Below are 25,844 nucleotides of genomic sequence, written 5' to 3' on the forward strand. Positions count from 1 at the left end.
CTCTCAGCCAATCCCGACGCGCTCCACCGGTGCCTCTGACGTACTCGGAGCTACAGGACCAATCAGAGGCAGCTGAGCGTTTCGTCACGGCGAAATCAAAGTTGTTGTAAAGAGCGCGTGTGTGTGCGCGAGGGGAGGAAAGCTGGCCGGTGGCAGGGAGACAGAGGGGCGCGAGGCAGCGGAGAGAAGTGCTCAAACCGAAAATATTTGTGTCTGTGTTGTATTTTTTTCTGCACCAAATCAGACTGTTGAACCGGGAAAGAAGAAGCGCGTTGTGGACGGAGTACAGTGTGTGACTCACAGATGGATGCTGCCGATGAAAGATGACTTGACAGATAAAACTACCTCTTCGGATGAGACACCGGAGCGATGTTTAAACCTGTGTGTGCGTAGCTGCCCTCTTTCCTCTGTCGCCGTGGACTCGTCACTTTGTGTCACTTCTGCTGCCGAAGGAGCGTTTGCCGAACCGAGATGACGGAAATTAGCGAAAAGGAGAATGAACCACAAAACCGAGACCTTCACCGACCGCAGGCCACCGTGCCCTGCCAGCCTGAGTCAAAGGTAACAACACACCTGTGCAACTGTGCGGACTGTTTTTCACGTTGAAATATAGCTAAGTGGTTACTGAAACCTCCTGCTCTGTCTTAAAGTTGTTTGTCTGTCTTATCGGGCTAATTCTGTGGAAGCTGCATGTCTTGCATAAGAAGTTTAAGTAGCTTTAATCCTTGTAACTATTCTGACCTCACAGTAAGAGGGCAGAGATTACATGCAGGTGTGTGCGTGTGTGTGTGTGTTTGTGTTTGTGTGTGTGTGTGTGTGTGTGTGTGTGTGTGTGTGTGTGTGTGTGTGTGTGTGTGTGTGTGTGTGTGTGTGTGTGTGTGTGTGTGTGTGTGTGTGTGTGTGTGTGTGTGTGCTCTCTGTGGCATGGCGTGTGGTGAGTGCACATCACACATTAAAGACATAGGTTCTAGAAATGCCTGTTTTCTTGAACTACAATGATGACATGAACACAGGTTGATCCCTTACTGACATCCTTATTGAATCGGTCGGACCAGTTTAAGAGATGCAGGCAGACGAGGTGAGGAAGATGCTTTGAGGCTGCTTTTGTTGGCCTCCTGCAACGTCCACAATGTTGTGTCCATGCAGTAAATGTGGGAGGTGCAGCATCCCGGCAGAGGAGTAATGAGCCTGAACCTTTGGGGGCCTTGCATCGTTGCTCTTGGAAAACCAGTCGGACCATCACAAGACACGGGAAGGCAAACATGGTAGAGGCATGGGTGGACTAACCTGCTGTGGAGCTCAGAATAATGAGCTGCTGGTCCCTTATTAACATCACATTCCTTCCTTTTCTCTTTGCTGTATATATATATTTTTTTATGCTTTCTCTGCTAAAATATTGCCTGGCTCCAGATTTGCTGCAGGGGTAATTTGAGTTAACACATTCATTTAGGAGCATGCACCATATAACCATCTTGCGGTTCTACCTTGCGATAATTGGAAGACACATATCTGCTGTTGCTAATGCATGGATATACGTTGGAATGAAAGCTTGTATGATTTCTGCTCCGGCCACTTTAGATAGTCTGCAAAAAGAATTTAGATGGATTTTAAAACGAGTGGAAGAATTCAGGACAATCTTAAATTCTTTGATAGATTATTATGATGAGTTAATTGTCTGTTCTTAGCTTACTGTGTTTAGTATTGTTACCAGTTCATCTTATTGGTCCCTCTGTTTTGTTTACAACTTTTTATGCTGCCATCTTGGTCAGGCCCTGCTTCCAGCATTAATTAGACTGAAAATATAGGCTAAAATTAGATGAACTCAAAACTAGAATATTGACGGTTTAAAACTAGATTTGGTGAGAGAAATGTACTGAACAATGGGAAAAATGGCTTATGTATGCACTCAGTTTAGAATAGTATGACATGATGTATGGAGAAAAATGTGTTGAGATTTTAAATGTGACACCCATGATGACATCATGTTCTTTTTTTATATTTCAAATAATTGAAAAGTAAAATAAAAACTAGATTTGGACCCTTTTTAAAAAAGGTGCCTCACAATTAGGAACCAAAGCTCGACCCAACATATTTATCATATGAACAGCTTTAATGGTGCATATCACCAAACTACTTCTATTGAATTAGCACAAATCGCTAAACACAGTTTTCCTGGAGATCTCAGGGCCCCTGGAGGTCTTGGATCCACTTTACTGATAATCAAGTGTTGTATAAAAACCTCAGTCCCCATCTTGAAGTTTTTTTGACTTGTTTTTGATTGATCCTTCTTGTCAGAAAGTGGAGCTGAACTTAAACCTCAGACTGTTTTCAGTAACTTCTCATTTACTGTCCTAAATCTCCTGCACTACAGCTATTTCTTTACATTTTCAAATGAGCACCAAGCACAGCCTTAATTGCAGCAGCAATCACAGCAACAAATCACATTCAGGCCGGCTTTTGTTGGTCATCACCACAGAGACCTGGAACAAGCCTGGCAGGACGGGCCTCTTGTTGTTTCTATTTGACTACAGACAATACGATGGATGGTGGGCGTTGAGGTGCTGCGTGAATTTATGAGCCAATCAGCTAGCAGATGTTTGCTGTGTCTTGCTACGGGCTAGGTCATAATTCACACAAATGGCCGTCCAAACAAAACAGAACTGGGAGGAAGCAATCCTCCGAGCTGCGTCAGCCGTGGCGCTCTGTGTTTGTCAAGCCCCTGCTGGCGGCCGCTCCGCATACCGCAGACGAAGAACGAATAGGGAAAAGATTAAATGTGTGTTACAACTGGGGACTCTTTTAGAGTAGACTGCTGGAGGGAATCTCCAGAGCTTCACTTGCTCCTTCCTGTCTCTCTCAATCTTCTTACTTCTGTGTATTGCTCTATTCGTTTCATAACAGCTTCCACCGTTTGCTTTCCCTCTTCTGCCTCCACGGCTTTCTCTTTCTCAGTTCCTCTCACCGCATCTCTCTGCAGTCTCTCTCATCTCTTCATCAGCTCTGTCTCCTTCATCTCTCACTCTCTCGCTGTCTCCACCGTCCTTCGGCTCTCAGAGTATCTATTACAGTGCTAAGTGGGCCCACCAGCTTTCTGGAGTGCTTCTAATGGCAGAGGCTGTGACAGACAATGAATAGTTATTCCACCTCCTCCACCTACAGGCAAGGTGACGGCTCCAAAAATATTATTATTCCTGTCTAATCACTCTAATCACAAGAGACTTGCATTAGTGAGGTACAGTAAAGTGGATGACGGGCAAAGTTAGGAGGTGGGAGAGACAAAGCAACGGTTAAAGAAATAGTTATACATTTTGGGAGACACACTTATGTGGTTTCTTGCTGAGAGTTAAATGAGAAGATCGATACACTCTGATGTACTTAACATCACATCACTTTTCCTCAAGCAGTTTTTTCCAACAGCAGGGGGAAAGGGTTTTGTTGTGCCTGGGTGGGGTGAGTGTTGGTCTGAATATCAATAGGTTATTTAAGGATAGGAAATAAAATTAAACGTGACCGCGAAACAAACTCCAGAACATATTTATTGACATTCATTTATTCATATTTGATGCCAGGCATTTCTTTCCCTTCAAAACTTTAGCTAAGAACCGTGAGCCCCTCCCTCCATAGCTAAAGTAATGTTTCCCGCCTGTCTTCCTCATCCAAATTAAAACATTTCTCCAAGAAGAGAGAGATGCTAAACCAACTCGTCTGAAAATGCAATTAAGATAATTTTAATGCATAGCTTATATAAACATTGTTGCCACTGACATGTATTGAAGTAATGTTGGGTGGGGCAGCGTCATTGACCACTGAGCCTCCACCAGCTTTGTGATTTAAAAGCTGCCACTGCACTGGGGCACATGCTGCCTCCCTCGCTGCGCTCACAGCATGGTCACCGAGTGGCACGCCAGTGGGGACACTCGCCAATAACTCGGTCCCAGACGTCACCACTGTCCCCCTAAACAATGATACTGTCGCCCATCACGATGGTTCACCGTGGACATCGTCATATCGCAGTTCGGTTGACATCGCCAAACCCTACTTTTCGGTATTATTAATCAAGTTCGCTCACCTTAACATTTATCTTTATTATCATCTTTATTTATTATCCATGAACATGAATAGATAATACATTTAGAATCTTTGTTTAAACTGTAAAATCTGCCTAATTTTAGCTTCTCCAGCAGTTTGTTTTCCGGCAATGTAATCCTAACCTCTGCACTGTTTGTCACAGAAAATGCTGCAGTTTATTCAGTTGTCATGGCTTTGTGAGTGATTAACGTCCTGACACTGTCGTCCACTTGCTCATCTTCAAAGTGGAGAGAAAGTGGACAATTGAGTCTCTTGGAGCGGACAGCTCTACAAAGTGTGCAAAACTTCATGACATTTCATGAAATTCTGAAGTAGTGGTAGTGATAACTTTGGAGCAGCTGGCTCTTTACATAACTGAAGCAATGCTTAATATGAAGAAACAAAAAGCTGCCGGTTAGCTTAGCCTAGCATTAAGACTGGAACAGCCAGCCTGGCTCCGTCCAAAGGTAACAAAATCGGCCTATCAGGAGCTCTACAGCTCACTAATTATCACGTTGTATCACATTGTTTTAAACCATATGAAAACCTAATTGTTAAACAACAAGTTGCTGTTTCTTTGGTGTATGTGCTAGACTGTTTCTTGGCTGGAGGCAGTTGCCAGGCAACCAGCAGAGGAAGATGCTGGTCTCCGCCAAGAAGTTGTCTGGCACATAACCCCCATTAAACAGCAAATTGACATTTTTACACTTCAGTGTTGTATGGATTAAACAAACAACATATAATGTGCTAATAGCTGAGCTTTAGAGGCGATAGGAGGCCAATGTTGTTATCTTTGGAAAGAGCCAGGTTAACTCTTTCTCCCTGTTTGCAGTGTTTATGCTGAGCTAAGCTAACCAGCTGCTGACTGTAGCTTTATATTAACTCTTATTTTGATTTTGATCTACTATTCTGCAAGAGAGACAGTAAGCATCCTTCCTAATGTATCACGCTATGTAAACTTAAAAGTTTACGTTCTTTATAATTGAAGGAAATGAGAACTCTGCTCAGAATCAGCAGCTACATTAAGTTTACTACCGACAAAAAGACAGTAGGTGTAAATGCTGATAAAGCAAGGTGGTTCTGGGCATCAGTCCGCAGGGCCTTCACATGGCCCATCGCATTCTCGGCCAACACAAAGACATTTTTATGAGGTGAAATGATGGCAGCAGTTTCTCTCTGACTTTGCCCTTCACACTCACTTTCTCAGAGCTTCCCTCCTCCTGCCGGTCTTCTCACTGACTTCCTTATCAGCCCCTTTTTTCCTCTCTTCATCTAATTAATTTCCTGCTGTCCTCTTAAAGTATGTATTTCTTTTTTCTTTTCTATTGGCCCATTTAGATTAAAATGAAAATCTTGTCTTTTTCCACCTGCACGTCAACTCTCCTCGTCTTTCTCACTTTATGTCTTTGCTTTTCCCATCTTCCTTACTTTCCTACATTGTCTTGTTTCTCCACGTCTCTGAGTGACTGGCCGGTGAAGGCTGCTCTAGAGGATAAGGTAATTTAAGAACTGGACCACCAGCCAGAGGTCCTGCCAGGCATGAGAGGAACTGAGAGAAAGAGGACAGGAGTGAAGTACACGTATGAGGAGAAAACCAGGAGGAGAGGAGATAAGAAACAGCAGAGGAGAAGAGAATTTCAAATTAAGAAGCAGCAGGATGAGGAGAGGCAAGTGACAGCAAACAGACACGTCTTTTCATTTGCCTGAGCAAAATGCACGACTAGGGTGGCCAGTCAGATAAACCAAACTACAGTAACCATTCTTTGTTGATTAAGACTTCCTCGCTTCACTCACCTTTATTATCTTCAGTTTTAATTCTCAAAATTACTTTTCAATAACGTTTGCAAATGTGCAAACGTGAAAACAACTCGGATTCCAATTTGTTATTGCTAGGAATCAATAAACACACATGTGTGGTTGTAAATTGGAACGATACTGTTTTATTTAATTAGTTTTGGATGAGCTTTGACAGTGGTGACATTTAATTTCCCCTTAGTTGAAGGTAATTAAACATCTTTCATGAGCAAATGCAACTGCAGAGCTTTTCTGATGTGAATCAGCATGTTTCTGTAACGTTCCTCTGTTTATACGGTGTAGATGACATTTCTGAACAAAGTGTGTTCTGCCTCCTTATGCTCTGTATCGCTGTTAGCAGGAGGATACATCACTCGCCAAGCTTCTGACACACCATGATATGTTTGTGTTTGTCCTGCTGGAATGATTGACTTGCCCTGCCGACCTTTGAAACAAACTACACTCTGCACGGAAAACAGATGAAGGGTTACAGAGTAAGATGTTGATGGATACAGACAGAAAACACACAGAGAATAGGACACCAGCACCGTTTTATCCACGAATGGCTGCAAACTGATAAACCAACTTTTTGTACGTAACGGGGTCACTGCTGTGCTCATGTGTCCAATGTTGACCCCGCACCATTTCAATTAATGATGACGTCATTGAATTACTGTACTTGATTGAGTTCTAAAATGCTGCTGATCCAGCAGAGTCTCATGTGCAGTGTCAGGGTAAGAGCGGAGTCATTCGGGAATAACCACGGACTTTATTTAGTACTTTGTTTAGTACTGACCTTAGGTTTCTGCTTTAGAGACGGTCAACCTCTAAGGTTATGTTGTCTCCAAAAGGCAAAGCTGTTAATGTAATGGAGTGGAAAAAATACATTTTTTACAGATGGTTTTGATCTTTCAGCTCTGAATGGCACTCACCTTGAAAAAAAAAAGTACACCTCTGACTGCAAAACTTAATGCATTAACAGCAAAAGATCACTCGTAAAGAGCTCGGGTTGCATAGCAACTATGATGTAACTTTGTCCTAAAGAAGAGAAGAATTTCTCCCCATTTGTTCACAAATCTTTTATTTCAGATAAATGGGCAACATATCTTAAAGTCAGTCATAAAAAAAGCTTTGCATACAAATATAATGCACCCTGCACATCTCAGTCTGCACAGCATACAGTTTGGTGTGAGTCTGCATAACAAAAAATACTCTCAGATTTGCAACGCTAACTCATTTAGATGTACACTGATACAGACAAAACAGGTTATTATCAGTCACTTGTCTTAGTGTATGATCATTGTTAAAGGTCTGATAGGGCGGCTCAAATTAAAAACTGACTCTCAGTAACCACTACTGTGGACTTCCCAAGTATTTAATCTAGAGGATTAAAATTTAATCAATGATAATTTAATCTCTCTCTGTGTTAAATGTGAAATAATACAGCCCCAGTGGGTAGTGAAAGGGTACCTCAATCAGTGTTGTTCTTTCACCATTGTGTGAAGATCAAAGAGCTGTGGCAGTCACCTAATGCTAACTGCAAAAAGCTCCTTGTGCAGTTTAGCCCTTTTAAACGCCTGGATTTGGAAATGCAAGCTCCTTTTGCTGCACTCCCAGGCAGGCAGCTTGTGAGCCGGTGAAGTCTTTGCCACCAAGAGGCTCATGGATGACTAAGAAACAGCTCCTCAAACAGCAGCCAGATATTTGCGAGCCACACACACAGCTCTGCGAATGTGACAGTGAGAGGGGGGAGGAGATTAATTTACCTTGATTTGCACCTTTTCACACCAGGTTCACCTTTTCTCTTCTGGAAAATCTGGAAAATAAAAACATTTGTCATCGTCTACCTCTGAAATAAGTCATAAGGTTCTGACATGACAGTAATACAGTGGAAATCAAGGGAGCCATATCTGCAGCTTAAAACTGTCATACAAAGTTAATATCATTACATTTGAGTTTGATATTTGTTTTTCAAACAAAGTGACACAACTAAAAATACAACTTCACCTCTCATATGTGCTTTTTAAGGTGTGAATTCCTCAATTAGTGCCACTTTTAAATACCTAAATGTAGAGATTGATAGAGAAAATATGATTGAATTTTTTTCTGTAGTGGAAAGGCTGTTGGTAAACTGACAGTTTTGCATCGCTTGAGGAAGTTTTCAATCTCCTCCAAGCCCCATGACCAGCAATGCAGCTTGTGCACTGAGGCATTACAACTTTCCACTCGTACAAAAGGTCGTTTCAGCAGGTGCACTTTTACCTTACCTAAGGGTCCAGCTGGAGCAATGCCTAATGAGGTCATCTGTAATTCAAAGCTCAGGTCACTGCGAGAAGAATGCCAAACTTAAACAGGTTCCTGTGCGTGCAGTTTTACTTTGAATATCATGAGCAGCCAAAGATGTCCTAAGAAAAACACTGCAGTGGGCATGTTATGTGCAAGAGCTGGCACACGCTGAGGAGTAAGTTGCTCATCCGTGGTCTATCTGCAGATGAGGATTAAACAAACACACTTTCCACACAGAAACTGTTGGTTTACTGTATGAACATTTAAACATGTTCATCTAAAGTGCACAGTAAGGCAGCAATGAGAACAAACATTTAGAAACATGGAGATTACAAGCAAAACACTTTATAACACTTTATTATATTACTATTGCAAGAATTGGAGTAATGAAATTTTGATCATAAATTGTATTTGATCTATTTATGTTTCTTCAATCAATAGGCTGCCACAGTTTTCAACATAACGTCCAGTATACTGCTGTGTCACGGCTGGGGATGAGGACACAGACGCAGCTTTGGCACTCTTCATGGAAGTTAATGGTGCCTCATTATGGATAAAACAAGCAAAGCATTGAGTTTTATGGAATTGCACCCAGCTCACCGGGGATCGACTCCTCAACGGGAGCAGACCACCAGACCAGACGTGCCTGAATCTACTGGCAGACTTGTAGTGCTGTTTATTTGTTGTATTTATTATTGCTGTGGTTTTCTGTAAAGAAAACTTGGATTTCAGTCCAACAGTACATCTTGAATGGTTTGATGGGTACCGTGTATTTTTCCACCAGCAGTTGATAACAGCTGAACATCTGTTGCTAGTAGCAACCAGCGCAGCCCCATAGCACTTACAGTTTAAGTGACATTGTTACAGCCGCCATTTTGTCAGGTCTGTGACAAAGCAAATGTTAACAAGCATCTTTTATCCATCCCCCAAATTACCCTTATTGGAACACTATCTGTAGGTCCTCTTTTAATTGCTGCTAACCAAACCAATCATTAAATTAGCTGTCTGAGGCTAATAATGCTAACACTACTATTTCAAGTAACTGGTTAAGTCTGTGACTGCAGGCTCTGTGTGTTTACTGGAATACTGACTTTCTTGTATTTGCGTGTTTAATCTTTATTTTTCACTGGTTTTGTTTCTTCTTGGCATATGAAGGAAAATATAACTAATCTGACAGTTAGTCTTCCATGAAAACATCATTGGGAGAGTTTTTAGCTCACTGCATAGCTGTGCACCTACAGTAAATGCACAGTGAGGGCAGAATATTTTATAGTTTATGGATTCATCAAAAGATGGAGGACACTGTGCTCAATTTCATAAAGTTTAATCCTTTTCTCTGAAGATTCTGTGTTGAAGACGTAACCACAAACAAAACATTATTACTGAAGCAGAAAATTTTAAGATTTGTCCATATGTCAGACCCTTAGCTGAGAATTCTTCTTTTTCTTTGTGCTGCTGCCTCCCCGGTGTGTTGTAAAAAAAAGAAAAAAAAAACACAGTGTAAGATGACTTTTCGCCCCTCACATGCATCTTGTGTGAACACCCACCCCCCACTTCTTAATCATTAATTTATCCAGGCATTTCTCACAACAGCCTATTTATAGAAGCTTTCACCAAACATCTCTGCGCTCCGTGCTCATTTTTAAACGGCTGAAGAACGAGGCCTAGATGTCTGCTCCGTGTCCGTACCGTCTGTCAGAGGTGTGATAGAGGAAGGTCCAGGTAAACTGTTGGGCTTTCAAAGATGAAGGGGGAATGGTGGTGGTGTGGTATTTTCAGACTCTCTCTCTCTCTCTCTCTCTATGCCCCTTTTCCCCCCCATTTCCCTCGCCTGTGTTACCTAATTTTTCCTCACTTTCTTTGACTGCCCTCATACTTTTGTTCTTTTCTTCATCTTCTTCCTCAAGCCGCAGTCTGTTCTAGTACACTACACTACTTGCACTGTGATGAGCTAATTGCCGTCAGTAGTTCAGAGTGTGATGGGTCCCCAGTTCTGTGATCCATAAATAGACTTTTCAAAACCTTACAGAGCGACGCAAGAGTGCCATGGAGAAATATAGAGATTTGCATTCATTAGAACTCGTCTGCTTTTGATTTCTGCTCTGCTTTCAGGGGAGGATGTTATGGGATATAAGAACAGCGAAGCCGGTTTAGTTTGTTTATGAACACACTCCATGTCTCAAACCAGCAGACACACATTATGACACAAAACCACACATATATAATAAAAGTAACCACAAAGGACAAGAGATAAGATAGTGGTGTGCAGCGTGACGCCCTGCAGCTCCCAAATTTGAGAAACTCTGGCAGCTGCAATAATGTTTTCATTGTTTTAATACTTGTAGTGTGCACTGGTAATAGATTAGATATGAATAACTGGATTTGTTTAGTGCCTAAAATGTTGCCAATAATGTTAGAGGTCTGATTAGATCCCGCAGACATTGCAGTCTCTGTATTTGTGCATACTTGTTCAGTCCCTTATCTAAGTGTTGGTTTAGTCGATTGTTTTGCAGTAATTGCAGATGACAGTGCAAAGTTGTAAAGCCTTTTAGAGGACGAAAGATTTGTGACAAAAGATTTGTGAAATAAAAACTGACCACATACACGACAATAAATGTCCCAATGACATTTGTCAAATGTCAATGTCCAAATCAAGTATGTGAACACCTGAACATTGAAGAATGTTTTTTTGATTATTGAACGAGGCAATGCAAACCCAAGAGCATCTTTCCTTTATATTTTACAACCTGACTGCAGGGATTTGGTCTCATTCAGCCAAAGGGTTTGACCGCTGATGTTAGACTATAAGGTCTGACTCACACAGTGTTCTAACAGCAAGCCATGTGAACAAGCATCATCAACTAAATCAGTTTGATTTGCCTTGTTTTCTGTTGGACTGTCCCAACTGGCCGTGAGCGATGGAGCGCCGTTTTGAGCTGAACTTTTGTCAGACACCTGCTTTCCATTTCTGTCACGCTGAAAATGCCGTACTGTATGATGTATCATGTATCATGAACCGCTGATTGGTGAAGTTGAAATGAGGATACCTCCTTTATTTCACTACAGACACCTAAATAAGGAGGCAGCTGACTGGAGGGAGATCGCAGAGAGCTGATATCAATGATAACGACCTGCTGCTGTTAACTGGATTGTGCCATTTCCAGTAAAGAACCGTCTAAATATCATAATGTAAAATGCGTATCTTAATTGTAAGTAAGAAGCCAAACATAACCGTAAAAAAAAAATTACAGCCTTAAACCAAAAGTGACCATCAAGAGAAATTGTTTCTTTTCCTGTGGAACTGGAGCAAAGATTAACAAAGTCAGACAAGTTAAAAAAAATCTAATAGAGAGGAACATCCATTACTGAATGGGCCACCAGCCGAGCCAAGAAAAGGCCATTAAGGAAAGCATGGACTCAGCTCCCTGCAGAAAACATTTACGAGAGGCACTCACTAATGAGTCAACAGAGACGACTATTTTCATCACTCAAACTAAGTGGCATCTGTGAATCTGTGGCTTAAAGAGGAGAAAAAGGAACCTGTTCAATGTTATTGATTGGATTTTCCTGCGAAGGAATGAAATGGGAGATGTGGCGGCTTTCAGAGCTCAAAGGTGCAATAGATATGATGAGGGTGCTAGCTGCACACATGAGCGTTGATATAAAACGGTGATATAAATCACACATAACAGGTTCTGGGTTTTTGTAGAAGAGGAAAAATGTCTGAGTTGTTGCCCCATCGCTACAAACAGAAACATGTTAATCCTACAAAATAAAAAAAATGCAGCATGACTAAAAATCAGCACAACTTTGAAGTTTGAGGACCCTTGCTATCAAAACAATGTCCTGAATGCAGTCGCTAACACAGACAGCTAATGAGCTCTGTGTGAATCGAGGAGGTACTCCTCAGTCTCAGGGACCCATTACATCCGTGCCTTCATTATCCCGGCCATTCTGTTGATATACGAGTCCACAGCGGTTATTATTTCCATATATTGGATCCCATCACTCCTAAGTCCCCTGTAATTGTTTGTCATTATCAGTTCTGCTTTATTGTAGCCACAAGCAATGGATGGCAAGCATGCAGGAAATGGAGGCAGGCAGAGTCAAAGATAAACACTGTTTGCCGTGCATCACTTGACTGCATCAAATGCAAAGCTGCAGGCCGCTCAATAAAAGTAATCAAACGTGAATTTAAAGGGGTATTGACTTGCGTGGATTCGCAAGGGATGGCAAATTTGTGATGTAAGGAAAGAGGGGGGGAAAAGGGGAAGATGGAAGCTCAGAAGCCAGCCCGGCAGGGCAAGGACAGTCAGAGGGTAGAGCTACCAGACTGCTTTTTAAAACAGTGCACATTCCCTCGAGCTGGATACGTTTGTTTCTCATTTTAAAGGTCACTTTCATTGTTCCCATTTAAAAAAAATCACCCATTTCTGTATATAATGTCACTTTTTTTTTAATGGTAGTCAGTCGTCACTTAAGGACTTTAAAGTCCCTGACAACTCCTTTTCAAATATTTCGCTGTAACATTTAACAATTACAACTAGATGGGGAACAAGCAGACCTAAAGTTGGTAACATTTAATCCATAGTTTTACAAAAACAAAAATTTACCTAATCTGCTTCATTACAACTTCATCTGACCACTCTAAACCAGTGAACACAGGCTAAAACAGTTATACAGAAATGGTAAAATAACCAAAACATCTCTAATTTTGGTAGAAAATGTGCTCAATCTTTCACAGTGAGTAGCTGGCTGATAAAAAAATAGGTTTTAAGGCCTTCAAGACTTCTTGCATGTTTAATATATTTTGCTTTTGCTTACTTAGTCTTGTTTTTAATAATTTATTTCTAATTTCTCATAAACTGATTCTCTTCATGGTTGTAATTTCACATGCTCTTCGAGGTCACCTGCATATCTTCTTTTCTGTCTTTTTGTCTTGCAGTTGCAGCGGTTAAAACGCTCCCTGTCCTTCAAATCTGTCATGCGCAGCAAGAGTGTGGATAACTTTTTCCAGCGCAGTAACGGTGAATCCCACCCTCCCTCAGCCCTCATCACCACACCTCCACCCCCTCCATCTCCACCACCCTTCTCCGAATCCCCCCTGGCCTACGAACGCTCTCCCTCCGGTTCCCCGTCGAACAGTCCCAACCCCTCATTGTCATCACGCTCACCTTCGATCAGTCCCTCGCTGTCCGTGACCTCCAAAACCCAGCCAAAGTCTCAGGCCCAGCCGGTGCAGCCGGTCAAGACCCACTGTTTCCAGGAGCACATCTTCCGTAGGCCTACCAGCTGCCAGCGATGCAAACACATGATCCAAGGTAGGTCCGTTACTAGTTATGGAGCATTCATGGAAAGTATGCAGCCGTGTTTGACAGGTGTATGAGGTGTATGAACCAGAATAAGCAAAGTCTGCCATACCTTATGGTTTATTTTGTCTCTACTTTCATTACTCCCATGGAGGAAATAAACATGTTCCAAGAAGGGAACATATTGTTTTTTAGCTGGAGTTTTCTCGATGGCTGAATGAAAATGCTCCTCACCAATGTACAAAGATATGATGAATGTTTTTCCATTGGGAATTCTGCCACTTTGTTCAAAACAATGAAACAAATTTCATGGTTCTCGAAGGAGTAAAGATCATTACTCAGAATAACCTGCAAATGTCACAGTGGACCGTATGAGTCAAAAATGGTCCCAATGAAAATCATTGACCGCGGTGGTCCAACCTTGCTTTACACGCCTCCTCTGGGAGTCGTATCACCTTTTCATACAATTGGTATGCTGATGTTTCTCTGCTGTACCGTTCGGATCAGGTTCAGGACAGATGGTTTCAGTCCTCTGGCTGCCTGCCTGATCAGGATCAATTCAGCACTGTGATGATTGTGTTCGGGGGACACATTTGTGAACTCTAACTGCTTAATCATTGGCAAAGCGGTTCCTTGGCCTTCTGACCAGCCTCTAGAGCACATTGATCAGTCATAATTCAAGGCCAGGGCTCACTGCCGCCCTTCATTCTTGTGGCTCCACATACTTTAGATGAGATTAGATGACTCTAAACTGAATTGGTTGGTGTCTATGCAGGGAACTCCAAGCAGGGGCTGCGTTGTAAAGCCTGCAAGATGGCAGCCCACCTCTGGTGCTCGTCGGAGCTCTCACAGCAGCCCTGTAATGGCAAGGTAAGAACACATCAGCCTGTATTGCCATTAAGTCTCACTAACCCGCACTGTGCCTTTTATGAAGCAACAGTTACACCTCACTGCCCTCATGAAATATGTAGAAACACAAAGTTTCTGGCACAGATATGACACCCAGAAATATGTAGTCATCTGGTGTTAACGGGGGTGTGAAACTCTGAGATGCTCTCCCAAAATCTCAGAAAAGTAGATGGATTTGCATCATTATTATTATAATTATTGTTATTGTTGTAATAAAATGATTAACTCAAATTCATCACATTTACTTCTTTTGAGGATTCTTTTTTTTTTTCCCAGTTACTGTATTTAGTGATGGGTGCTTCATGAGAGTAAATGAAAGTTACTTCAAGGGTGCCACCATTGAAGGGACACTAATTAGCATAAAATGCTTAATCACTGGCCAGGGTGGCTTTGTATTAATTAATAACATTAGATTCAATGTACCTGAGTTGCTTTTCTCATTTGCCGCAGTTGTCTCCCAGTAGCCCGGCTTACCATGGGCGAAAGCATTTCTTACATAGTTAATTAGATTTTTATATGGAGCGTATTTGTTTATAAAATTCAGTGGAACCGCATGATTTCTCTGTAGGCCAGAGACTAACCCAGAATGCATTGTGTCAGCAGAATTAAGCGCCATCTGAATGCTGTAATTGTCTCTCTGTCAGCTGGCATTGCCTTTACTCCCCATAATATGTTTAGCCTCAAAGCCCCCGTCTTGTTAAAAGAGGATAAAGCCTTTTTCAAACCAGCACAGACAAAAAGGTAGAGGTTATAAATGGACTGGATTGACCAGGGCTTTGCGAGGAAGACTAAGACACCATGTGGAAACGTGTGAAAGGGTAGCAGTGGGATAAAATTATCTCCCAACTATAAATGCCATAAGAGGAACAAAAGCTGAGAGGATGACACTGATAAAGTTTCAGTGGCCAGGTCCCAACATTTTTTCACTCAGCCTTTTTGTCCTTCCTGCCTGCATGTGCTGCTCTTCTCACATAACGCCCTCGTCTCTTCCTCTCTCTTGTCTCGATGCTACATTTCCTTCCTCCCCTCTCAACTCTGTTGGAAAATCAATATCTCCCTGTACCAGCTGGTCTGGCTAATTCAGTGTGAAATTCAGTGTTTTTGAGGCGCGCACAATCCCTAGAGGATATGACACGGCAGACTCTCGCCAAGCCTTCGGCAGTGTCCTTTTCGATCACTGCGCACTCATCAAAGCAAGGATTAGGCATTTTACGGAAACTGGACGGAGTTCGAGCTATTTCTTATCCATCTACGTTAACAAAAGGTCCAGGGTTCACTGACTCTCAACCAGTGTGCATCATCCAAAGCTTAAGTGCGATAAAAAATTGCTTTTGAGATGTTACTTATATTGAATGTATTGTACAGATGATCATATAAAATTGAATAAAATGGAAATGTAGGAGAGATGTAGGGCAGAACAACAATGTCGTGTTGTTGCTAAAAATTTCTAGCCGGAAATCATCATGATAGAATAAATGTAAGTCATGTGATTGATGGAGAGAACTTGACTTTCAGAGTAGAAATGCCAGTCACACTCTTGGGATGACTTGAGGCCAGAAAGAGCAGTGATGTAGTCGCTGCAGGAGGAAGAGAGCAGAGTGTCTGCTAGCAGCAGAGTCCAGTGACAGGCAGGAGGATGAGGCCATCTTAGTGTGACTAATGACATGAATGTAGCACTGCAACTACTGTATGGGGTTCACACATCCACAGTGATGAGTGTTACACTTAGTCCACTAAAAATACCTGAAAAGCATTAACTTACTTGAATATTTCTATTTTGTGTTACTTTATACTTTTACTCCACTACATTTCAGAGGGAGATTATTGCACTTTCACTCTCTTCTATATCTACAATACAACTACTACATCTACTACATGTGTGTGTGTTACATTTAACTGGTTAGTTTGCAGATAAACATGTATGTCATTATTTCGGAGCAAAAATCCTCAATCCTCAATCCTCCAGTAACGTGGCTCCATGAATTATCCAGGTTAAGGTGTCATGTTTTTATTCTAGAGCAACTGTAAAAAAAAAACTTATTTTTCAGCTGTTCTCAATACAAAGGAAACGGGTTGAAATAATCTAACTAGACTGAAAGATAGTTTTAAAATCATCTTTATCAGCTTCATCATTACTATGAATGGGGCCACTCTGCATAACGAAAACTTTAACTTTACAAGAAAATGCTTGCACTTTCACTTAAGTAAATAATGTGAGCACTTCTTCCACCTCTGGTCATTCATAACAAACAATAAAAAACACAAAAATTGAGCGGGCACAATTTGCACAGGCGAGTGTTTTTTGTACAGAAGTTTAATTAAAAATGAAAAAGGATTATTGATGACTGCAGTTCCTCTGGCTCACTCTCAGACCATTTGCTGAATGCACCCATACGTGACAAAATGCATTAAGATATCTCCAGAATCAAGCAGCTTTAAATTACTTTGGAATCATGACAACAATTTGATAATCAGTGTTAATTGAACTTGAAGAAATATTACAGTTTAATTAAAGAAATAGGCCTGCTGAGCACTGCACAAAACTGCTGAAAAGCTTTACTCTCACACACACCCATCCTCATCCGAATACTCCAGTTATGCCAGCCATCAGAGTCCGGTTTTGCTTTCTTCAGATCTAAACTAAGCAAAGTGTGAAATTTCAACTTGTGTGCTCTCAAACTTCAACATGTCTCTAAGACGGCGGTCCAGTCACGCTCCACAGCCACCACTGCTGATACTGACATGTTGATATGTGAGTGTAGGAGTAGCGTTTGGCTCTTGGAAGTGAAAGGGAAGATTCAAGGTTTCCAATGCTGAGGAAATGATTTATCTACCACCAGTTCTGAGCACATCACTTTGTTTCAGTGTGGAGCATCGGCAGAGGAGATGAGGCCAATTGCCACTCATTAATTAGCATAATCCGACAGTAAGTGAAGCATTAGCCAAGTTTATTTACAGAGGGCTCTTTTATTTTGTTTCCTGTGAAGCGCTTTGTGACAAACAGAATAAAATGAAAACAATATAAAAAAAAAAAAGCATCACAAATTCCAAGAGACTTGGCCAGAGCTGCATGTCTATGCCCACCGGAGCTGTCGATCAGCAAGGAATCCGCCAACTATTTTGAGGATCATTTGATATCATTATCTGATAATAACTGCTGTCTTTCCCTCCTTCATATCATCGTAAATTGAATATCTTTGAGGTTTGAACAGTTATTTGGATACAAAACAAGAAGTTTTAATGAGTTCATCGTGGACTGAATGGCATTTTCCACTATTTTTAGGACAATTCACAGACCGGTTTATCAATAAATCAATGAATAATTGTTTGCAGCCCTATTGTACACACACATATGTGAGCACCTGTTTACTTTCTAAATGGGTAAAAGTTCTAGATATCATAATAACTTTACATTAAATATGTTGATACTTTTGAATTTGTGAGGGTGTATTGTTCTAATTGCATAAGTATTCAAAGATGGATAAAAATCTCATGTAATCGCAGTGTTCAGTTATGTTTTAGCGTAGAGTTTCCTGCAGTAATTTCGGTGTAGAGGTGAAGTTTGTGCTCTGTGAGTGAGGAGATAAAGAAGAGATTCTGGGCAAATTCTTGTCGGTCAGTCCTGAAAGCAGCCGTCACACTCCCTCAATACCTTAAAGCAATGTTTCACATTTGGATGACTTCTGTACTTTTCAGGACATCAAAACTCACAAGCTCTGTCAAATTGTCACAGCAGTCATTTTGATTTATTTTCTTTTATGTAAATGGTATCCCTTTACTAGGCTTTCAGGCACAAATGTACTGTGCAAAAAATGCCCTATCTTGAAATCATTCACAGTCAATGGGTAAATCATTTGACTTCATATATCATAACTTAATGACTAATATTTCCTGTACAATGCAAATGAATATCAAAAATATTGAAAAAATTTGCCAGCAATAAGCAGATGGAGCTATAAATGCTGTTTTATTTTGATACAGTGGAGGTAGTTCAGCTACTGAATCTGCCACCAGACAGCAGAAAAATAACTCCAAGATTAAAGACGTTTTTCTGATGACATGTTATTTTCAGCATATGAACTGTTTCTATTTAGAGAACACAGGACAGCCTCTGTCAAAAACAGCGCTTTGTAATTTTATCTCCAAGACTGATGAGTCATGTACTGTAGCTAAACATATTTCTCCTGCTAAATAAAGAAACACAGGCGGACATCAAAGTTGTACAGTACCAGATCTGCGCTGGCTGATCTACAATTGGACAGAGAGGTCGTTTGTGATGCCTCGATACGCAGACCACGTGAATGAATTAGCTTGAAGCCAGATAAGAAAAATATTTAGTAACACCCCATCAGGCATACAGCAGTGTTGGGGGGGGGGCAGAATCCCAGAAACTCCCTGCTAAAACTAATGATGAGTCTATGATAGCCACCATCAGTGGGCAGTAATAGAGTTAGGGCAATAATTGAGTCATAAATCATTTCAGCTGATGTTCATGTGTCAAGATGGAAAAGTATGTCAAATGTATTAGTTTTTCCCCTTCAGCACTTTACAGTTTGCATGTAAATATCAGATGACTGAAGGTCGGGGTTATATTTTCTGTCAAACTGGTATTAAAGGGACATATGCTGAAACACACCTCCTTATGCATCACGGCTTCTCTAACCGGCACACTCGGATGAAGAACCAGCGCAACTTGATCAAACTGTTTTACCTCCAGTGCCAGGTGTATCATTCATGTAAGTGCGGTAGAAATTGAGTTCATGCAGGTCAAGATGTGTCATATCAATGGTTCGAATTGACTTTTGTATTTAGCTACATACTGTGTATAGATACATACATACATACATGTGTGTATAGTTGTTTTGGGGTGTCTTTATTAGACAACTGACAATAGAGAGATGACAGGAATCGTACATGTACAGATATCACAACTGAATAACTGAAAATGTTGGAGATATTTACGAAAACAGATGTATTGTACTAGCTCTCCCTTGCTGTACAAGTTTGTTCATGCATGTGTTATGTGTCTGTGTCATTAGTATAGCAGCATTTTTTTATTTTTTTTTCTTACATTCAGACAAATAAAATTTGTCCCAAAAAAAGGTTTCTGTAATGCAAATTGTCTGTATCAAAGTTATTTGAAGGAGATTTTAAGTTGAGCTGGAACACTGAAAGAACACAAAGACTGATACTTCCACATCTTCAGATACTCGGCTTTCATCCCACACTCACACACCGTAGGCCCAGATGAAACCACACAGGTATTGTCTTACAGCAAAACAGTACATCTGCCCTTTTCCGCCTCAAGTAATGTTTCTCCTTCCCCTGTCCTCCCTCTGCTGTCTCGCTGTCTCTCTGCCTGTCAGACGGGAGCTTTCAAGAGGAACTTCAGCTCTCCTCTGCTCACGACCGATTCACTGGGTGTGGTCAGAGAGGCTCCTGCCGCCCAGGGTGAGTGATGGAAACGTGCTGATTTCTCACAGCGCCAAACAACTGTAATCTCAGGATGACTAATCACCATGTCTGTGGCCTTCGGTCCTTGATGCCTGACAGGCCACTGTGTGTGTGTGTGCATGTGTCAGTATAGTGTCGGCTATAAAACTGCACATGTGTTGCTTTGTTCCATCTTGTCTGGCGGTGTGCAGAGGCAGATAATGGCATTGTCGACCCTGTGTATGAGGCACTGCGCTATGGGACATCGTTGGCTCAGATGAGTCGCTCCAGCATCAGCAGTATCTCAGAGTCACCGAGTCACGAGGTATAAAAACACGCACATAAAACACACAGACAACCCCACTCATTCATATAAATTCATGTTGACATTAATCACACCAAGAATATTGTTGACTTTGCTGGTTGCAACTCTGGTTGTTTTTTTTTTTATTATTATTGGAGGAAAAACTGCAAGACAACCTAGAAAACCAGCCAATACCTGAAGAGGAGCACATCCCAGGAAGTAAGTCAAATCATTTCCTTTGAATTTCTACTGATAACTTACTGTGGCAGCTTTTAAATCATATACTGAAAGCCTTAAAGGAATAGTCCGTCATTTAGGAGAAACCATCAGATATTCCAGGAAGTCCCTGCCTCCAGTCAAGAAATAGTCCCACGCATAATTGCCTCAAAATGGCTAATTATCGGTTTTTGAATGCATTAAACAAATGAGACATAACGTGTTAATTAGTGATGTTTAGAGGAGCTGGTAGGTGGATTTTGTTGCTTTTGGACGGAGCCAGGGTGATTAACTCATGGCAAGAAAAAAATAAGCACATTTCCTGGAATGTCATTGTAGCTGAGCTGTATATTATCATGACCTGGCTCAGTGATCTGATGAGGAGGGAGTCCACACAAGGGACTTACTTTAGACAAAAATAACTGACACAACATTGTCTCCTGTGCATTGGATGCTGTTGTTGAGAAGGTGACACAGGGTGGACGTCAGCTGTAAGAAAGGAGTGACAAGAGTATACACATTGGCTTTTATAGCAGAAGGACCCAGGTGAGCTCAGTCAGATGACAATGCTCTCATGTCAGCCAATAGCCTGCTGAGAAAAGAAATTTAAACCATCGAAAACAACTATTCGTTTCTGGAACCATTGTATTATGTATAGTTATAGATATGAATAGTTATGAATAGTTATGTATGGTGAATGTTTCCTTTAAACGATGTTTTAACATTTCAATCCTGAGATGAAACTGTCTATATGCAAAGTACAAATGTTGAGTTTTTTTCCATAATGTGACACATTTGTGGCAAAGGAACTGCACATTAAATGTCTGAATGTTAAATAACTGCATTAACATGAGATACAGTGTGCTATAGAGGTGTGTGTGTGTGTGTGTGTTCTTTCCACATTACTTTAACCTTTCTGTCTTTAGTCCCAGGAGAAGGGATCATCTCTGTTTGTACTGCTGCCACTTTACAGTAAATGACCTTGGCTTCAGCCTTCCTTCTGTTTGCTGCAAAGTGACAAGACCTCTCTGTGTCCCTCCTTTTTTTTCTTTCTCTCTCACTTTAACTCTTTCCCTTTTTCTCCTTTTCTACACACGACCCCTCTCTTCCTTGGTGTCTCTCTCTCTCTCTCTCTCTCTGTGTGTCTGTGTCTGTCTCTCCAGTGCTCACCCCTCCTGAAAGCGAGAAGGCAGATTCAGAAGACAGGGTCAGCCTGAAGGTGTGTAGTCAGCAATCCTCCCTTCTTTCAGCATATTTTTCTTGGTGAAAATGCACTCCACTGCCAGCTCCCTTTAAACTCTTCTTCTTTTTCACTCGGTTTCAAGCCTCCACACGAGGAACACACAGATAGCCTTAATATCTGTCTCTTTCTCTTCTCACTCCCTCTGTCTGTTGATACTCCTTCTTTTCGTCAGACTCCTAAGAGAGTAGAGGTTCACTCCATCCACACCTATGTGGCTCTCTACAAGTTTCTGCCTCAGGAGAAGAACGACTTGGAACTACAGTCAGTTAATTTCCTTGTATACTGTGCTGTTTGTATGACAGACGGGGAAGTGTGTACCTGGCCAGAATTTGCTAACATTCACACACCATCTGCCTCCTCAGCAGGATCATCGTAGGGGGTTGCAGGGCTCTGATTGGGAGGGGGGAGTGTGCTGGGAGGCCGGGAAGGACACACAGCTGCGTTGAGTGTGTGACATTAAGAAAAAGAGTCTTTGTATGTTAGTAGGTGCAGAGAACTGCTGAGTGTGGTGTGACACCCACCACTAATCTGGTGGATACGTCTGTGCAAAAGGACAGCACACAAGGCATTTCTTTACATGGACAGAGCATCCAGTTCGCTTGTAAATGAATAGCTGATTTCATGGTGACATTTGCAGTACTGCATATAAAACTCAGCAGAAAAATAAGTTAGAAAACAGGCATTTAATAGCATCAACCATGCAGTAATATCTAACCAATATAGCCTAATGTTCTGACTTTCATACAAGACTCAAATTTAGAAAATTAAGTTAATATAAAAGTAGAGAAAATGCTACTTAACGGGTGGTAATCGTGCCATAAATTGATTTTTACTTACTGTATTCTGACTGTAAATGGAACATTTTTGGGAAATAATTTTATTTTGCAGAGAGTTCATTGACAAAATTGATACCACTCATGTCTGTAGACTTGATACCTAGAGGCAGCAGTGGGTTAGCTTATCTTATCTTAGCTTAGCTTAGCTTAGCATACAAGCTGGAAGAGGGGGAAACAGCTAGTTTGGCTCCAGCACAAAACAACAAAAAAAACACAACATGCAGTTTCCAGTATTTGTTCTGGTTAAACAAACAAAATACAGAACCAGGCTAGCTGTTTCCTTCTGCTTCCAGTCTTTATGCTAATCTAACCAGCTGCTGGCTGTAGCTTTCTAGCAGCAAGAAAGTGAATACGTGTATTTTTCGAAAGTCAAACTATTGTGCAGCACATTTTAGATGGTAATGAATGCTTATAAAATTCTGTATGAGTCCTCTCAGGGAGCACTTTGTTTTACCTCCTAACCCTAACCCTCCAGGCCTGGTGACAGAGTTCAAGTCACAGATGACTCTAACGAGGACTGGTGGAAGGTGAGCTATGACAAACATCTTTCTATTCAAATGCACTCAAGTGCTGTCTAATCAAACATTTAGCAATTTTCACATTTCTTTCTCCGTCTCCCTACTAAGCCTGTGAATAGATACTACAGTAACGTGTACATAAGGACTTCAGTTACAAAGTCGTGGCGTCAGTCGAAGTTCTTCCATTCAAAGCAGAGCTGTTCAGAGACAGCAAGACTAACGAGCTGGTGGATGTGCTTGAAGGACAGCAGGTGTGGGTGTTTGCAGAACTAGTTAGCATGAAGAAGAAAAAAGGAAGAAGACAGATTGCGGTCGGTGTTTAATGAGGCAGCTGAAGATCTTAACCTTCACCTGCTGAAGGACAGACAGGTCTTTACATAAACGAAACACCAGGGAAAACTACTGGGATCTCCACTTCAGAACAATGGCAGCAGACTAAACATGCGTCTTACGTTAGGGGTGCGAAGAGCCATGTATGTTTGGGCGGCTTTGGCTCACAGGTGATCAGATCACCCACCAATCTGGCGACTGGCAGTTCGATCCTCCAGTCTGCACGGCCAAGTGTCCTTGGGTAAACGAGAGCACAGTGTTTGAGTGGTCGAAAAGACTAGAAAGGTGCTATACAAGTGCGGTCCATTTACCATGAAAACACATTTAGAGTTACTGCCCAGTTCACAGGAATGCTTATGTTGAGGCAACAATGTAATGAGTGTGATTCGAATGTAATGCAGTATGTAAATAGATGTAAAATGACAATCATACAAAAAGCCTTATTATAGTATTGAGAGTAATTCCCACCCATGAAAACCACATTCCAGTACAGAAACAATTACAATTAAACCCTCAGTCCTGCCAATTTAGGGTAAACGTGCCTTTGCTGAAGGAACAACATCTGGACAAGGACAGAATGGATAAGTGGGCACCCATGGGCTTTGTACACGTGCCAGAGTCTCTGTGGAGAATAGTGGGGGATTAGGGCTCCTCAAATACAGATGCTTTTTGGTGTAGTACGGATGTTGCTAATTACGGAACAAAGAAACACTTTTCTGCTAATTGTGATGATTTATTCAAATTCCAATGTGTTGCTGGGATATAAATGTGATGTATATTTAGGCAACTGGTCAAGTAAACAAAAAACACAAAGAGCCTAATTGTGTATGCTCAGCCAAGGACTGTCAAGGACTGTAGCGGAAGCTGCCTGTGGTGGATTTGCTGTTTGTGTCGAAACGTATGCAGGCAGATGATTGAAATGCTGTAGTTCCTTTTATGTCAGGAAGGTGGCAAATTGTGGCTTTTTTATTATCATTATTTTTACCTTATTGAAGGCCAGATGCAGGTCATACAGAGTACAGCCGAAGCAATGTATTTGCCTCCATTTTTCTTTTCTGTAGCAAACATCCCTCCTGCCCTTGCTTTGGAGGTTTATGGTATAAGTTCAACGGAAAATGGAGTTGGTTCCATATGAGGAAATGATCAATAAAGATAATAAAACACCAGCATATACGATGATAAAAAAAAACGGACAGCCAAGAGAATGCATGCACTTCCATATGCACTGGATCAAATTAATAGAATATTGTATATATATTGTATATTTTTTAGCAAAGGCCAGATGCAGGTCACACAATGTACAATTGAAGCAATATTTTTCTTTTCTTTAAAAAACATCCATTGCTTTAGAGGTGTATAAGGTAAAAGTTCAACACAAATGGATGTCTGACTTAGTGATATAGATATCTGCTACAACAGACTGTGGCCTGTTACATAGAGGAGGAGTTTGATTTCAAGTCAGCGTCATAGATTCTTGTATTACAAGCAATTAAGAAGTGTTTTTCCCATTCTGTCCACCTGAGAACTGGACAGAGACTATCTATTTATATCTGCCGCTGACTAACAGCCTGTGTGTGTCTCCGTGTTTGGATGTGTTTACCAGGGGAAAAGCAGAGACAAGGTGGGGTTGTTCCCGGCCAACTTTGTGCAGCGGGTCCGCCCAGGCGAGCGGGTGTGGAAGGTCACCGCCGGTTTCCACGGCAACCGAGACAAAGGCCAGATGACTGTGAAAGAGGCCCAGGTGAGCACACATAAAATACACACAATTGTTCTGTCACATACACACACGCAGGATAATTGTATGTAAATTCATGCAGAAAACTGCTGAGATTACAGAGGACGACATGTTATGGCCTCCAGTGCGGCTCACTTTTTGCCTCAGTCCACAAACCCCCTCACATTACTGAATGTCACTCGCTCCTCCCCCTGCTCCATACTCCCCCCCCGTCCCTCCCTCACCCACTCGCCCTCCGCAGATCTGTGTGGGGAAGAACGAGGAGATTGACGGTTTCCACCGGCTGAGCAGTGGGAAGAAGAGAGGCTTGGTCCCCGTGAAGTGTCTGCTAGAAATATGATGGCAGCGCACGTCTTTGACCGTCAGTTTGACAGAGAAGTTCACTTCGACGGAGGAATACTCAGGAGTGTTTACCCAACACCTCACTGATCGCCAACCACCCACCTCCACCCCTCCAAAAAGTGGCAGTGAATTAGCAGCTTTAGTGGACGACGACCCACAACTTTGCTTTTTACTGCAGAGGACTTTAAAGACTTGAAGGCGGGCGACTTCTTCAGAGTTCTTTAGAGCTACTTTTCTTGTAGCACAAATTTACTTTGTGTGGTTTTATACACACTCACAACAGAAATGTAGCATCATGTCGGAGAGGATAGTGCGCAGGAAGCCCGGCTACCTCAATAGCCATTTCCATTGGCCATCCGTCTACGATAAATGGGAGAGGACCACCTTACTATGATGTCAAGGGACCTTGTTAGCAAACTGTCTTCATTTCATCATTTGTGTGGAGAAAACAAGATGTAAGAAGGCTGTGAAAGATTGTAGCTGTTTATAGAAGTGGCTTGTGCAAACACTCTTTGGTTGGT

At 41.6% G+C, this 25,844-nt stretch overlaps 1 protein-coding gene across 1 annotated transcript; it reads left to right on the forward strand.

Moving 5' to 3' along the window:
- The first annotated feature begins 471 nt into the window (after nt 1–471).
- On the forward strand, nt 472–25,321 carry LOC139220328 (SH3 and cysteine-rich domain-containing protein 2-like). The gene is made up of 11 exons (XM_070852408.1): nt 472–561; nt 13,094–13,469; nt 14,233–14,327; nt 19,733–19,817; nt 20,012–20,124; nt 20,262–20,322; nt 21,483–21,538; nt 21,735–21,823; nt 22,874–22,925; nt 24,850–24,987; nt 25,223–25,321. The coding sequence occupies exons 1-11, from the start codon at nt 472–474 to the stop codon at nt 25,319–25,321; spliced, it is 1,254 nt and encodes a 417-aa protein (XP_070708509.1).
- Nucleotides 25,322–25,844: the final 523 nt, after the last annotated feature.

The sequence above is a fragment of the Pempheris klunzingeri genome, chromosome 20, assembly GCF_042242105.1.
Source record: "Pempheris klunzingeri isolate RE-2024b chromosome 20, fPemKlu1.hap1, whole genome shotgun sequence".
Taxonomy (NCBI): Eukaryota; Metazoa; Chordata; class Actinopteri; order Acropomatiformes; family Pempheridae; genus Pempheris; species Pempheris klunzingeri.

Excerpts from the sequence above, each read along its gene's own strand:
- LOC139220328 (XM_070852408.1), top strand. The coding sequence starts at position 472 with ATGACGGAAATTAGCGAAAAGGAGAATGAACCACAAAACCGAGACCTT. Across the intron at positions 13,470-14,232 it reads ATGCAAACACATGATCCAAG|GGAACTCCAAGCAGGGGCTG; the intron begins GTAGGTCCGTTA and ends GTGTCTATGCAG. Across the intron at positions 20,323-21,482 it reads AGAGGAGCACATCCCAGGAA|TGCTCACCCCTCCTGAAAGC; the intron begins GTAAGTCAAATC and ends CTGTCTCTCCAG.